Below are 17,523 nucleotides of genomic sequence, written 5' to 3'. Positions count from 1 at the left end.
TACCTATGCCTAACCATTTTCATGGGGTCTCTCTCATGTTGCTATCATCATACTAATAATTTACTTACACAAGGTTGAAAATTATAGAAATTCCAAAAACCACAACTCTTACCAGTTCTCAATTAATCCCCTGACGCGATCAACAATGTGTTAAAAAAGCATCATTGATATAATCGTGATCTTTCTTGGACATAACTCATTCATTTTTTATTGAGTACATCTGTTATCGTTAGGCTGGGTTGGCCTATGCGAAATGGCTTATGGTAGTACTGAGTATAGGGTACAGCTTTGGTTTTAAGGTCCGATAGCCACTTATTGTGGTGGATCAAAACGCAATAAATTATAATCAAGGCGAAGCAGGAAAAACTTTTTAAAATTTAGTTATGTATCCCACTCACTTGCCGCGGTTAGAAGCGTTAATAATGACTAAAACGCCTGTAATCCATCATTCACGGGAATGGGAGGAGCCTAATGGCTGGCAGGCGGACGAGTCCATTTATTTACTGATTGATCGACTGGCTGCCAAACGGGCTCACTTCGGCGCAGTGTACCGTCTATTGGATGTTTAAAAACTCTGTGTCCTCATTCCTTGTTGTAATATTAACTACGAAAAATTAAATAATTAGCAAAAATCTTCGTCACCCCAATACAAGCTACATAAAAATTCGCGCTCATCTTTTATCTACGTAGGTTGCAAGGCAAAGTTAATAGATATATATCTATATAAACGTACTGATCATTTGATTAATCAACAAAAGAATTGTAAAAGATAAAGAAAATTCATAAATTCACGTTGTAGAGTAATGTATATTTATCGAATCGAGGATATATGTATAGATTTGTGATCTAGCTAGAAAGGTATAGGCCTAGACGGCGGAGTTACGCGCCGCCGACGGTGCGCCATCAATCATTCTCGGAAGCCAGCCCACATAAAAATGGCGCGCTCCACTGAGTCGTCATAAAATTACGAACGTCGATGATTGACAGATTTAGTAGTCGGCTGAACCACGAGCTTCGACAGTTTACTTGTTAAACCTGGCGTAATGTTGATGGGAGACGCCGCCGGAATGATGTATTCACTTTGACAATTCTCTCCATCTTTGACGGGACGTTATACATTCGAATATTCCACTGTGGATTATATATGTTCTATAGACGCAGGCAATTCTACCCGGATAATTTGTGCTTTAGTACATAGGATATTAATTAATCAAGTTAATTTGATTCCGATTTTCGCGTGTGCGTGAGGTTTCAGCGCTGCGTTTGTATGGCGCAACGGGTAAGTTTGAAATTTCAGGGGTAGAGCTAATTTACCATATCTGTCAAGCGTTGCTTTCTCGATGGGATGGACCGAGAAGATTCCGTAATTTTTCTCCGGGCTTGTAACCTCATAACCCCCGTCCTGTTGGTGTTTTTCAGTACGACAATGAGATCCCTCATTACGGGACGACGAATATGGATGGACATTCGATGTACGACCCGCACGCTGCCGCCCATCATAACCGGTCGATGCAGTCGCATCTTTCTGCCGGACACACGGGTTTAAACCACGGCCCTCCGAGTTTACATCACCAGTACTCGCCGTATTCGAGTAACAGCAGTATGCCGAGTGTTATGACCTCAACGCAACCAGATAGTCAGTTAAAACGTGATAAAGACTCGATATACGGGTAAGTAGCGTGTATATAGTGAACGCAGTGTGCTTTCCTTTACTATCTTAGAAATTGTTGCCTTCTTATCAATTCTCTCGGCGGCATTCCTTGCAGATCTCACGGTTTCTAAAGAGCCCTTTGAAGGAGTCCCACACAATTAGAATTTTGAATTACCAAACTATTTCCATTAGCCTAACTCAAAAGTGTTTCTGGTTTTTGGATCCATATAATCAAGAATCTAATATCATCGGATATTGATAGTCAACTCAAAAATGAAATCATAGCATATCCCAGTAGAAATTTTCAAGGATAAATCTAGATATCAGGTCAGCATTAGGCGCCGAACTACAATTGTAAAACAATATAGAATTCATTAGTCTTCAAATAGGCTTAATCTATGTTAGTTGTCCATAGCAAATGCTGTTGTCCTGCACCTCTGCACTGCTGCTCCACGTGGTCTGAAAATTCATAAACAAACCACCGCGGAGCTGAGGTCGAAATGAAACTTGACAGTAGAGTAATCAGCTTGTCCAACTAGATCATTTAGCATCAGTGGTATTTAACATTATTATCCAACACTTTCCTGTCACTTTCGATTTCGTTTTTCGCTGGGAGGCCATATAAAATGTGCTTTAGCGTTTAAGTGACTGTAAAATGGCTAGCAATACGGTTATTAAATTGATTAATTCAGCTACTAACTTTATATACAATTTGATTACTTACATGCACATTGTAGGCCCCTATAGATACTATACAGTAAGAATTACATCAAAGATAATTCATTTCATTTGGTCATCTCGCTTAAGTACAACTACTTGTGATAAATTCATGAGATGAAGACAAATATTTAGATTTTACCATAAAATGAGAGAAAAAATGTTGTTTTTTTTAAAAATAAAATGTAGTAATATAATTGTAATTGATTGTCAAATATTATCTAACAGTATTCTGGTTTTATTTCAGGCATCCTTTATTTCCTTTATTAGCTCTAATATTTGAAAAGTGTGAATTAGCCACATGCACGCCACGGGATCCTGGTGTAGCTGGCGGGGATGTTTGTTCGTCAGAGTCTTTCAACGAGGATATAGCCGTATTCTCAAAACAGGTAATGGTAATCCATCGATTAAAAATCACAAAACAAACAAAAAATATCATTTGTGCCTCTTATAGTTTTGCTAAAAAAAACTGCACAACTTCTGTCAACCCCGCTGTTAGTTTTGTCTCTATTGCGAATAGCTTGTGTGTAAGCTCCCATCAGGGGGTAAATCCCTTTGCTTGCCCTTGGAGTTATTTAACTGAATTAGCAACACTTGAGTCACTGTTTAGCTTGAAAGCCCCCTTACTAGGTAAAAGTCACCCGTACATTCATATTGCGATTCTTTTCTTATGCAATTATGGCCATCTTTGCCAATTGTAATAATGTTCTGATATGACAAAATGCAAGCTAAATATTCTCAATTGAAACGATGTATCTTGTCTCCCTCCCTTACACATTTCCATAGACATGAAAAAACCCTACAAGATTGCTCTCCCCATAGCTCAGGCATGCTTGGCTCAAATTTCATCACTAACAAAAGCCAGCTGACCAACCCATTGTGATCAGACCTTTCTAGGACTGAATAGGATTCTTTGGTTATACATTTTTATCTTACATCTGTTGGCCATAGGTTGAAATTCATCTGGATGTCCTGGATGTTGAAGTCTATTTTAAGAGCCGAAAACTCCTACAACTCCTACAATCATTCAAATTTCATCCTGTTCTATTAGAATTAGGCTATAGTATAAATGGCTGGAAACTTGTTCTCATGTAGATTGCCATATTATTTGTCTTGTTTATCATGTTATTCTACTATCAAAATTATTTAAGCATATCATAGAGGACTATTGTCATTGAGATATCTATGCAGTATCAGCAATATGGTATCACTTATCACATGTAAATAAATGCCTTATAGTTGCTCGTAACATTTAGCAATAAAGATGGCTTAAAATATGGACTGATTAGTATGCATTTCAACTCACATTTAAAGTCTTCTTTTTTCCGTGTTTGTACTAGATATAATTTAATCTACATTTTATATTCCACCAGGCACGACAGGAAAAGCCTTTTTTCTCAGCAAATCCAGAATTGGATGGATTGGTAAATATACACTTTTTTCATATGATTCTATTTTTTGTAAGACCATCGAGAGAACTTCCCATTAGGAATATTTAGTTTCTATTTGTTCAGAATATCTTTCCTTTCTCAAAACTTCTCAAAAATACCAGTGGTCATTTTGTTGTGGCCATCTGGTTGCTTTGGTAAAGTAGTACCCTATGTATCCTAACATTGCAATATTAGAACTAGCATCAGAAGGTAGAAGAATGTTTATGCATCTGTTCCTAGCTACAGACATATACAGATAAATCTGTAAAACATAAACAAACTGGCTAGAATACTTATGGAAATTATTCTAATGGCACGGGGAGGTCTTATGTGCAGAACAAATCAGTGAAAAAAACCATCTTGGACATTCTTTAAACAATGGAAGACTGTCGCAAGCTGGCTAGAACAAAAGGCATGAAAAGCGCGGGAGCTGAAAAAAAAATAGCAGCGAATAGTTTTTAATGAAGCCTAGTCGTAAGATTAAATCGCTGGCAATATTGTGCAACTACTTTGTGCAGTCAATTGCTACTCGGAAGAAAAATTCGGATCTCTCATCCGACAATTGGCACATTAGCTCTAGTAGAAATAGATTCTAAAATGTGTAGAAAATGATGAAAAGAGAGCCACTCGGGCGAGTTAGGAGGTAAAACTAATCCCATTAGCGTTCCATACATCGATGTCAATGTCAGGATGCGTCGAAGCACTCTATACTTGAGAAGCGATCGCCAGTTAATCTTGTCATATTCTCACTAACCTCTCTCATCGTGTCTCACTTTCCAGATGATACAAGCCATACAAGTGTTGAGATTTCATCTCTTAGAACTAGAAAAGGTAGGACCATTTTTTTCGTTGTCACTTTATTCTAAGCAATGGATATAACCAAGTATTTCTGCCTTTTCTTTGATAATTTCATTTGTCTGAGAACTAAATGGAGTTGATGTCTATTTTCTCCCATTATAGAGGAAGTTGAATTCTTCATTTGCTTATGTGTATATATGCATTGTTCGAACCATATACCGGTACATGTTTGTGAACCCTAACCCTCAGTGGATTTTATCAAGAAAATGTGACCCAAATAGAAAGATTGCAGCATGCCAGGCTAATTAAAACCAGTTGGTCTGTTATCCTGTTACTTAGGACTCTCGGTATTATTTACAGTAATATGTAAGCTCGGAACCCTGGGTAAATGTTCAAATGTAAAAATACACCTTGATTTGAATGATCAGAAATGGTTACATCAGACACAATATGGCAATTTTAGGTTACTACAAGACATCAGCTTGTAATTGAACATGTATTCACTTAAACTGACACTTAAACTGCGTTGTCTTGAATTCATATTAAAGCTGTGTAGTTATTCATTTCTATATACTGTGTTGATATATTTTTTTGAATCTGGGTTGTAAATGAGCATAGCCAGGGATGTTGTTTAGAAATTAACTGTACCTTTTAGCTACATAGCTTTACATTTGTTATTAACAACATAGAATCCCGTGAAAAAGGTTGCGCGAAATGCAAAAAATTCAGAGCTTTTCTGGACTGAGGGTAGTTGGAAGGAACCAAGCCGTGTATAGAATAGAATGGAATATTTCAATAAGCTTAGGGAATTTATAATGATTTCAGATATCAATTGTATTTCAAATATCAAACATTGCCACAATTTTTGCGATTCAATTTATAAGTATTTGAATTTTTCTTTGCCCCATATTTTAAATCTACCAGGGGAGGGCACAGGTACTAGATAGACAACTTCGTATTAAAATGGTTGTCAATTGTTCAAGAGTGTTGATCTGATTTGTCAAATATTTCGTACACAAGAGAATTGTCATAAATTAAAGTAAACTGCTGCTCACATTAATTTATGATTTGTTGATAATATATCACGATTTGATGTCCAGCATGTTGCCTGATAGCATAATTTCACACTTTGTCTGACAGGCCGACTCATTTGAGGACTGCCGGGTTATGTTCAGTTATTATCGTGTTGACGTTTATGCCCTCATAACCCTGTCAAGGGTGACTTTTATGACCTCGCCGCTAATCAGCAACAGGTTTGGTCAGTCTGACCTGGCAAACACAATTATTACCCTGCCCACCTAGTTTTTGAGATTTATGGTTTTCTGATAACCCTATAAATGGCAGCGGTGTTAACTTAATAAATTCCCTCTAATAAAGTGATTATTACTCAAGCACAGTTAGTACAAAGCGAAGCTTTATTCTCCTTCTCTCATGAGTACAACACCTGCTGGTTGTAATAGTATGATCTGTTTGCTTGATGGCTTTTGTTATTGAAAAATTGGGATTTCGAGAACTCGATTAATTTCACCGAAGTCATTCATAAGAGACCTTTATTACAAAAGTATACTTTTGCAGTGATTTGTCGTTTGAATTGAATTTTTCTGGATATTTTTATCCTTCAGGTGCACGAATTGTGTGACAATTTCTGTCATCGGTATATAAGCTGCCTCAAAGGAAAAATGCCAATAGATCTGGTGATTGATGAACGAGAAGGAATAAATAGTAAATCATCTAGTGGATCTGAAAATCCCGGATTGGACCACGGACAAGACCAGGTATTTACCTCATATAAATTTTGTTCTTTTTTTCATTGATGCGTCCTAAAAAAGTATTGATTATTGATTTTCTCTAACATAGCGTGTTTGCAGTATTTTGTTTCAATGAAATTTACTTTATCGCTTTCTTAGCGCAATGCATTTGAAAATATGATCGGAGGTTGGGACATAGGATGGTCAGAATTTATTTTTCAGATGGTGTTATCTCTTGGCTTGGTAGTCTTGATACTTCTACACATTTTAAGTCCCCCTTCCTGCTCTGACTGAAAGATTATTTACAATGGCTTTGCCAGATCCTTAGTTTAATTGTTTCCCATGGCAACAATGACTGGACGAATACTTTTTTGCAGTGAGCGTTTGATTTTGCTTCAGCTCGTTAAATCATTGGTTCTGGTTGATACACATGAGTTTTCATCCTATGAATCGTCATTTCTCCGCACATTTTTCTTGCCTGTTTAGTTTTCATACGTAGGCCTACATTGAGCCCTTAAGAAAACTAATAGTGACTTGCTTTTTATGCCTTATGTACAGTCGTTTGAAATTAGGTCCCCGTATTCCATAGGTTCTTTTCGGCATAATATAATAGCGTCTTTGACTTCAATGCGAGTTGTTATTATTACATTTTCCATGCCCATGGTCACCAATAGGACTCCGGCAGGGTAGGATCATCTTGGCCAGGAGGGAGTTGGATTTCATGTCGACAGACAGTCTGTGGTCTTTTCTCTGTTTATACTGTTTATGATGATCACTTGTGTGTTGAATAAACCTTTTGTCAGTCACCTCAGAGCGGCTTGTTTGGTAAATGTTGCTGTTGTGATGTTTTTGTATACAGGCAAGTTAAAAGTTACATAGCATGCTTTGCAAATACAGGTTGGCTGGCTTCTAATAATGGGCTTAGGAAATTTTTGAATGCACCAAATAGGTGAAGCATAAAACGTCACACAAACATGTTCTCTTTGACTTTTGTGTGCCAAAACCTTGGGAAGAACTTTATTTCTGTGGACATGTATTTATATATACTAAGTGGGACATGAATTTAGTTGATAAAACCATTTAACAAGAATAGCTATATAAACTAGATGAAGCACCCCTAGTGGGCCTGCTAAAGGACAAACCATATTGAAGACGCAACACGTGAAAATATATAATTCTAATATTAATCAGTTGATGCATTTAATACAGTATGTTCCAAGTTAGTATTGTTAGGTGATTTATGTTAAGGAAATGATTATTATAAGTAGTACAAATGCTGAATACGACCTTATTGAATTGTATCACCGGAATTAAAGGCTCACTGAGGGGTGGGTTGACTTCATGAACGAATGCGAAAAATGAAAATCTGTGGAAGAAATAAGATGTTCGTAGATTTTACGCTTCATTTATCACCGTTTGATGGGCATGACTCGAACGATAATTCCATCAATGATCCCACCAATGATAGTCGGCACACAGCGAGTGCGTATACCTTCCTTCATACAATTCCCCATACACACTGGTGTATGGTTGATCAGCCGGTGTATGGTTGAGTAGTACTGTTGATGGATTATCATTACTAATCACACTTGAGGAAATTGTCTTCATCAGGCCCCTTTACCGGATCAATGTCCCCCGCGCGTCGCACTCTTTGTTCACCGGAGGCACTTGTCAACAGCACATGGCTCTTTGGCGAGGGACTAACACAGCGAGTGGGGGAAAAGAATTCCCTCAACTATGTTTGACTCGGTTATGGGCTGCTGCGATAATGTCGCTAATGTCACTTCGTTGTAAGTCCGGGAATTCCACAGCCACGGATAACCTACGGCGTCAATTGGTCACCTACCGAGCGGATATATTATCAAACGAGAAAATATTGCACCGCCGCCATTGTGTATAAAAATTCACTCTTTCCCCCGCATCCCGATATGCATACTCTTTCGGAGGTTGCATAATTGAAATATCTACACACTCCAACAGTGCACCTCGCGAAAGGCATCATAGCTCCATGGCAACAAATACTCTCATCTGGTATCACAATGCACCATTTGGCCGTTAGCAGCCTGGAACTTACCATTAATGTACCTCTTGATTGCCATTTCTTTTCAATGAAAGATGCTTTTTGTTGCCAGTGGAAAATGAGGGAAAACAGAGTCAATTGTCAGAATGAGGAATTCGATAACGATTTCGCTGATCTGATTAGATTGCCGCCGATTTGATTTCGATATACGTGTACAATCAAATCTTTCAACACGCTACCACTTCCTGAAGTATATATTCGATATGGAGCTTGAATGTTCGAATCTTTAGTAATGCTTTCATCAAATTTTTGGACTGAATTTCTTATCAATTTTACGATCAATTGAAAAATGTTGCATGCTTAATTTTCATACGTTGCCACAGTGGCCAAGTACTATAAGTGTGTATTAAAACTCAATTGAAATTAAATTACTAAAGTTCATTGTGTCTTATATTGCAGACACATGAACAGTACAGTCTCTGGAAGACTACGCCGTCTGCGCCTCCGGTGACCACTTGAAATAAGCCACCTATTGAGGAACTCTTTTAGTGACAAACTCACTCACACACACATGATATAGTCTCCATTTTGGCAAAGTTTGAAAATTCAGTACAAAAGGTAACAGCAACAACAACAACAATGACAATGAGCAAGCAGTTCGGATGAAATTAAATGTGCTACTTTCGAATGATTTTTATTTACCGTACTGTACCGGACTGGATGAATTAGTATAAAGTTCTTCGGATCTGATCAAATCATTGGAGAATTGTTAATTTTAAAAAAGGAGAAGTGTGCGCGTGCTATGACTTTAAAAATGTTACTAGAAATTTTAAAAATTGTGTTTTAAATCAAAAAAAGCATTTACATCGGATTTGGTTCAGTGTGGTTATTTGTGTGCAATATAGCGTACAATGCGGAGATGTGTGTCATGGTGCGCTGTGGACATTCCAGTTATCTTAAGAGCCGATCATGACGTTATTCCTTCCCGTGGACTTTCAAACCCATTCGGGGCTGGATGCAGTTTATGCGATTTTACATTTTGGGCGTTTTATCCGGCAAACTTGAACATCTTCCACTCCCAGATATATATATCTAGTGCAGCAAAACGAACCATGACACATTTTATCGTGTAGTACAATGCAATGCTGCCGAGCATTGATTTGTGTGGACCAAACACCGACGAGACTGCCATTAATTTGTATCCGATAAACATTAACTCAAACTTTATGCATTTTTGATGAATGAAAATCGATGGTGATGTTTGTGCCATAGAAATATATATGTGTGTATTTCATTTCGATATACTTGTAAGTCATTGAAAACATGCGTACCTGTATGTATATGTCTTTTCCCTTGATTCTTCAATCGTTGTATGTCTTACAACGTTATATCTCTTGGTTGAAATGAAATTTCAGATTTCTGATTTCTAGTGTAATGGGCATATTTGAAATTAGATTATAGGATGAGGTGTCTCACTCGTCTCCCTCATCGCAGTAACGGGTTGATTCTTAGTAGAGCTCGGATTATTTGCGAGGTCAGAATATTGTGTGTAATTCTGTTGTGTAATGTAAAATATACCATTATTCCTTATTTATCTACGTTATGATCATTGACCTTTTGAGGGCAGTTTTTTAATGGTTTTTATTTAATATTTACACGTAATCTATGAAATCTATTTGGTTCATAAATTGAAAACCTTAATCTCACCAGCAGTCATTTGCTTCTAACTATTGTAAGTAATGTTACTTGATCCATATTTTGCTGATAAACTGCTCTTGTTGGTTCTATGAACTACCCTCCTGGTTTTCCTGGTGCTGCTTGTTTACAGCTATACTTTTATTACCATTTATGCTTGATGATGGGGCAATTATCATTTATCCATCCGTCCCTTGAATGCAAGATTTTAGCCTAATCGTATTCCTGAATTTCATGTTGAATATGGCATTCCGAATTATTGATATCTTATGTTCAGCGACTGATAGCCTTGTATCCTAGACTCTACCGGCCTATGGAAGGCTAGAACGAGTTATGCCATCATACACTTTGCAGACTGCCATTTGATCATGATGAGAGATCATGAAAGTCGTCTAGTGTGCAGACTAGAAGTCGATGATCCGACAATGTCTTGCCGATTTTTGTAATGGCAAAAAATCGGCAAGAAATGGTCAAAATATGTGGTGAGCCTTAGGTTCATACCTTCTATGGTGGCCATCTTGCAAATATGTGCAGTTCTGTGATATTGCCCCGAAATGGCCATTCATTGAGGCGATGTTTTCGTTCCAAAATTTCGAAGATTTTCTTACAATTTGCGCCAGTTTCAAAATTGAGTGATTTTTTCAGTTTTCTTTGTATAAGCTATGTAATTGAAACCTTGTATAAATAAGACGTAATTTAGTACATCTCCCAAATTTTCAAGCAATTTTCTATAATTTTTTGACCCTCAATTCAAATACAAGTTAATTAGTAAACGAAATAAACTCATATTTTTCTTTATATCGAAGTTGCTTTAGCCGTTTAAAGTTGTAAGAATGTTTCAGTTTCGAGGCACACATGTATATTGTTATGTATATTATGAAAGGTTTTAGAAATAACTAATTTGTAATAAAAGAAACTATAATTATTATCATTATTATATATAAATGAATGTGAAGAATACGTTTGTTTTTGATTTTTTAAGCGGTCAGAAGTGCGCTAATTCATCGCGAATCTTCCTGGATATTTTTCTACCATCGTTCATATTTTACGAGTGTAATATTATAATTCATCTATATTCAACTATCAGTTGCTGCTGCTGCTGCCGCTGCCGCCGCCGCTGTTGTACAACCAGCATCAATTCCAGAAGCGTAATATTTTGAAAAGTACTAATTGCCACCAGGGGAATTAAAGGTCTAATTTCATTAATAAAAAAAAAAGAGCCGATATCTGCCGCCATTTTCTTGTCTTTTACTGAAAAAACACACAAGCTTAGTTTTGCGGAATAAAAAGCATGAACCAGGACACTTTATTTTCTCCTCATTGATTTCATTCATTAAGAATTTAATTTCGATATTTAATTGTTGTGCCATAGAATGCCCCACATATCTGGTATAGCTACGATTGTGCACCATTTTAGCTACGATACTGTATTACGAGGAAAAGGTAGGATGTTATATCATTTTCAACAACTTTAAGTATAATCCATCCATTATACGATTACTAAATGTAAGTGCAACTGATTTCAGAATAAAATACCTAATCCGCGCGAGTTGGAGGGGGTGTTTTGAGGTCTTGATGATTTTCATGTTTGTCATGTTATAGTACAAATCTCTTGACCAATAAAGCTGTGCACATTTGAAAAACATCATTTTTTCTATGGCTACAGCGTGTGGCATCTATAATAACAACCAGTAGGCATATCATAGCGGGCTAATACCATAATTGTTTTGTATATAGCATATTATGCTATTAGCAATGATCATGGGTTATGATACCCCATTGAAGGCATTTTCAACAAAAGCGCCGACTGCCTGACTGTGTGCACGAGTATCTAGGTCAGGTTTTTTTTTATTCGTGGGTTCAAATTCGTCTGTAGCACCTCGGCATATGAAGTCAGGCCATTTTTGAATAGCGTACCTACATAGCATATTTGTAATGAAAAGTGAATTTCGATGCAGTTTTATCATAACATAGGGGATAAAATCGGTGATAAGCTAGCGCCACACTGTTTAGGTAGCAAAATAGCAGCGCTGATCAATACAAAAACCAAACCAGCACAGTTGATTACAGGCAATTGCTTGGGCCCTAGTTTATTGCTATATGCAGCATATGTGCTGTGTATTATGCTATGCTAGAATACATGCATGTATTTTGAATCTATCTAAACAAATGATGTATTTCTTTTACATAAGGTTATTTGTTTTTTTTTCAATTTCCAATTCTAATTATACCAGGTGAAGTAACTTTCAAAAAAGGCTTAATTAGCCGCATTCAGGAATTGTCATTGGTGTTTTACCTAGTGTTACCTGTGCGTATGCGAATGAAATAGGTGGTGAATTATGTAAAAGAACAGTAGTCGGTTAATTCTCTTATGGCATTCAAGAAATGAAGCATTTCATCTGCAGGAATTGTTACGAATTCCCGGTGAGTGTCATACAACTTTGTATAGGGCAACGCAGGCAATTAAGAGCGGTACACCCACGAGGCGCTTACTACCTCTCCTATGGTTACTTCCCGAGATTTTCATTCGACCCTGAGGAATAATCTTTGCAACATAAAAATGACCATCAGCCATTGACGCAATCGATTAGTCCATAACATCATCACTGCTGCTGCTGCTGCTGCTGCTGCTGCTTCAGAGAAGTGTTTTGTCATTGTAGTAAGCAAATTAGGAATGTGGATGCATTTGTTTGCTGCAATTGAATTTCTCAATTGGCTAATGTGAAAGTGAAATGAACTGGTATTTCTGGTCTCCGATATACGCCCGAAAGGCCGCCAGCTTCATTTGGTAAAAGTCCTCAATTATATAGTTATCGTTCAGATACAACAGACTCGGCAGAAAGTGAAGTTGCATCGCACAGAAAAATAATTGGTTTATACTCATGAGCCATTCATATTTATGCAGTAGTTTTGATTCCCGTCCCTGAAGTGTGCATATCGATAACAGTTATAATAAAGCTACATCAATAGAATTAATGGGAGTCAAGCTCGAGTACCGAGTGTATGGGCTGTTGTCAGCATTCATCCCCTAGTCCAAAGAACTTTTGAGCTCCAAATACACATCGTCATAACGTGGATCAAGTATATAATTACCTGTATTTGGCTGGTTGTTCAGGGAGAGGGCTAATTGCCCCTGCTGAGTAGCAGAAGGTTTAGAAATGTGGAGTACTAATTGCTCGGGTCTATTTATGTTTTACGAGGTTGTTAATATGTAGCCTGGCAGGAAGTGAACTGAACGATGAAATTGAAGAATGATTTATTTCTGTGGGTGAAATCAATGCTGGTCATAGTTCTAGGTGACTTGAGACAAGTAATCTCTTGAAATCTGCATGTGACCTAATGAATGAGTTGGTACTGTGGCTGTTATCCAACAAAAACAGGGTTATCATTTTCAACAAAGTCGAGCGATCTTAAAGCGTTTATCAAGACTGACCCAAGGGTTATCATTAGCATTGATTAAATGATATAACTTTCATCAGAATCAATACGTTAGAATATGCTTTCCTGCATATTGTTTATGATAAACCAGTTTTGATTTTAAATTCGTTACAAATCCCACATAGATGAGCTTCTAAAATGAATCTGATGGTTTCGTATGTTCCAATGAACGTCAAGGTGACCAAACTCTGAGATAAGTCCCGTCAATTATTGCTGCACAATAGCTATGTATTAGTCACTAAGAAATTTATAGATGACTTTTTGATTGACTTCTATCAAAAGCAATTTTTCATCAATTCCCAGGTGTATGCTTAGATGAATGAGATTTGAGAACCGAATTGTTACTGTGTATTTCTAGAAATGAAAACAATAGCCATTTTAAGTATTTAAACCCTTTATAGCAGCCATATTTGATCAGGGGAGTAGTTTATTAGGTTCAGGTCAGCCATAATGCTATCTATGTAGGGCACGTCATAGGTATGATGAATTACTTACTTAGTTTGATCATGGAGGCTTGTTTCATGTTTTTCCCTCATAATTGTCAAGTAATGGCAAACAGTTTAGTTTCAGTAGAAATGTTGACACAGACATAGAAGGGGATCTGAAACCAGAGCGAAGACCACAGTGGCCACCGATCTGCTACAAAAAATTGTCCTTTCTTTTCCGGCTAAGTCCTTTCATAACCGTATCGATATCATTAGCGATGTGCTATCAAGCTGGCCGTTATTGCATCAAGGTTATGATATGTTACCCAGGCAGACAGGATGTTTTAATGGGCATTTTGGAGATGTTGGTTGCAGTTAATGCATATTTGCTTGTACAGTATGATTGATGTTTTGTTTCATCAGCCTTCCTGCCTGTTAGATACTCCATGGCTGGGTGTGATGGTTCATGAATCACCATCACTCACTTCAGCATGGCAAGAGTAGACATTATCAGGGACAGGTATTCATTCATAACTGAAGGGTAGCGATGATTTCAGACTTCAATCTGTTGTGCTCATCCTGTCCTGGGTGAATTGAGATCAACCTGTCCTAGGTGTGTTGAGATCTATCTACCCGCCATGGGTGTGTTGAGATCTACCAGTCCTGGGTATGTGTTGAGAGCTACCCATCCTGGAGTGCCGTTGAGATCTGCTTGTTGTGAGTTTGTTGAGATCTACCCATCCTGGGTATGTTGAGATCTACACGTCCTAGGTGTGTTGAGATCTACCTGCAGGTTTGACCCATTGTGGTCTATGAGAATGTTGGATACTAGAGTTGACTGTCACCAATCTGTTGATTCTTTATGTGCATATCAGTTGATATTGATGTGGTTGAGAAGCCAGTTATATAGCCTTAAAATCATACTCCTTGTCTTAGGTCATTTTATCTCAGGTTGATTACTCATTGAGGTAATTTTGCTGGAAGGTTTACACAGTCTGAATATGATGTTGACAAGTACCTTTCACTGAACTTGCGAACGAAATCTGTAATGCTCTTCTTATACCTTGTGGCCGTTCTCTACTCACAGTGTTTCAAGTAGGAGTGTCATCTGTTTTGAAGAGTAAGTGTACCCCAGCGTTGACGATGAATGTGAGGTGTTTAGACGAGCAATGGTGTAACCAATGATGTAAAACCAATACTTTTCCCACCCAATGATAGATTTCCATGATATAAATCATTCACCATATTGAGTGGAGTATTGCTTTCATGCTCATAAAAATCTATCATCATGCCTTGAATATTTCTGATATAACATTGCGTATTCAATTTTTTGTCCGAATGAAAATATTTTCCATTAACACCACTGAGATATCTATCCTGATGGTTTTTAGCTTTCAGGAGTAGTCACTAACTGCTGTATTATATCCTGTGCATTGCTTCAATTTCTGAAAAACAGTTCAGACTGCCGATAGAGTAAAAGATTACAAGATCTCGAACATGCTGGGAAAATAAGCGTGATTTCCTGAAGCTGTGGGCTATGCCACCACTGACTAAGTGACTTTATTGAGTTATTTTATTATGCTTAGCCTTGGGAGGTAATATAATCTTCCTGTTTTTTGAATAGTCATATTTTAATTGCTAAAGTGAAGCAATATTGTCGGGTAGAATGTAACTTCGGGTACTAAAACAATCTTTGCTCATTTTCAACTCTAACCATAACCGCGATTGCATTCTATGTCTAAGAATAATAATCCTTTATGTTGAGAATGTCTCTTATCTGACCTCCATCTGGCATTAGACACAGTGTCGCTAATATAGCTCTTATAACTGGTTGACTTGTCCGGCCAGTAATCTCATTATCGGGCCACCGAGCATACGGCAGCTTAGGACTCACTAGTTCTGATCCAAAGCAGCGCCCAAAGCTGAATCAAGATCAAGCCGAATATTGACTTACCTCGCATTGTTACCTCATTTCGTATCAACGAAAATCAAATTTACTCTCCATCTTAAACACGATTCTCGATGCACAATCACGGTTTACAGGAAATAATTATCATCGTTTTGTGCGTCTCATAGTCGGAAATGCAGGATTATTTCTCTTGTACATCCATATGGACTGGCGGCTGGGAAAAAATAGACTTTGAAATCAGATACGGATGCAGAAAAATTTGCTGTGCCTATTCATAGCGTTTGTGTTAGGGACATAATTCCCCTAAAGTAGATCGGGAATTTAATTCGCTTAATTAAACCACAAAGGCGGTTTCTGCTTTTTTAGTCAACTTTGTCATTGAGATGGCTCGCCGCCATCTTCTACCCAATATAAACACCTTTCACGGTCCATTTGTTGCCTTCAAAAAGCCGCAGCTTGATGCGTTCTGTCGGGTGGCTGGCTGGGGGCACTGTTCGTCCCATTGAAACCCTACTTCAGAGGAGATCCATATGATTTTGCATGGACTCAATCTTGCAAGTTGCTCGCCGCTCGTCATGAATGCATCATTAGCATAAGTTGACAAACAATGATTGTTGATCAGTTTTGGTCAAAGTTTTCGTCTATTTTTACGTTTTGTTAAGTTTGATAGGATTTGCCTTCGTCTGAATGCATCTGAAGCCATATCTGAGCCTCGAGTAATTGTTGTATAATGAGCTGCATTCATTGGCAAATTATTATTGTTGGGCACCCATTTCTGAAAGAAGATCTTTGAAACTCAGTCAATTCACACTGAGTTGAACACTACTTATTAAACTCTTTGAAAGCCCAAGGGTGCACATGGATGGGATCAGCACAGTATTATTGATATAAGTGGAGCCCATACCATGTTAAAGAATGGATCCCACCAATTCGCCATTGACAGATTAGAGACCCTTTTGCAATGTAAAGGCTGATAGATATCCTGTCTATATCCCCATATTGAACACTTCAATATAGGCCATTTATACTTTATACTTTATGAACAGCCCGTGTATTAAGTTATATTAAGACATTGTTTTGATTTACAAAAAATTGTTACAAAATCAGGCGATATTCTTTTCTCATTCCTGCTTTCGATTAACTCTTCCTCGACACCAGATTTGCTTTTTTCTGTCGGCAGACCCGACAAGCTCTCGTGGGAGTTGGTACACTGATTCGCGCCTTCTTGATCAGTGCGTTTCATTCCCTCACGGTTTCTGTCACTATTCCTCTCATCATGTATAAGTCTAATGAAGCTTACACGCTGTCTTATGATCCCTAAACTCAGAAATTATTGGAATTCGCGGCGCCCATCAATATGCATGGAAATCCAAAACCTTGTGTAATTCCGAGCTAAATTGAAAATTTTATCGCTCGCATCATGTCTATTATATTTCCAAGTCATCTACTACTTCCATTTGAAGGTATATTCAAAATAATGAAGTGCTGATTATCAATCTTTCCACATTGCAGTTTTCATAAAAGTATACCACTCACGAACAGCCATGCAGAAAAATAATAATTTGCTTTTAATGTCATCGAGGGAGGGGGACTGCATTCTTAGGCATTGATAAAATTTCCAATTCATCGTGTTTTCAAGACGATAATGCTCTCGGCTCATCCATTCCAGATTCAGTGACTTGATTCGCATGC

General features: G+C 37.6%; 1 protein-coding gene across 5 annotated transcripts in view; it reads left to right on the top strand.

Annotated features, from left to right (window-relative positions):
* Window positions 1-1,012: 1,012 nt before the first annotated feature.
* Window positions 1,013-17,523, top strand: part of LOC141898124 (homeobox protein Meis1-like) — a 109,532-nt gene continuing 93,021 nt past the window's right edge. For all 5 annotated transcript variants that reach the window (XM_074783952.1, XM_074783949.1, XM_074783951.1 and 2 more), the window contains exons 1-6: window positions 1,013-1,279; window positions 1,420-1,670; window positions 2,616-2,757; window positions 3,742-3,792; window positions 4,579-4,629; window positions 6,219-6,371. In XM_074783952.1, coding sequence (XP_074640053.1) covers window positions 1,268-1,279; window positions 1,420-1,670; window positions 2,616-2,757; window positions 3,742-3,792; window positions 4,579-4,629; window positions 6,219-6,371 — 660 coding nt within the window. In that variant the 5' untranslated portion in view covers window positions 1,013-1,267. The remainder of the gene's footprint in view (window positions 1,280-1,419; window positions 1,671-2,615; window positions 2,758-3,741; window positions 3,793-4,578; window positions 4,630-6,218; window positions 6,372-17,523) is intronic.

Source organism: Tubulanus polymorphus, chromosome 1, assembly GCF_964204645.1.
Source record: "Tubulanus polymorphus chromosome 1, tnTubPoly1.2, whole genome shotgun sequence".
Classification (NCBI taxonomy): Eukaryota; Metazoa; Nemertea; class Palaeonemertea; order Tubulaniformes; family Tubulanidae; genus Tubulanus; species Tubulanus polymorphus.
This window is presented reverse-complemented; position numbering and strand designations above follow the sequence as displayed.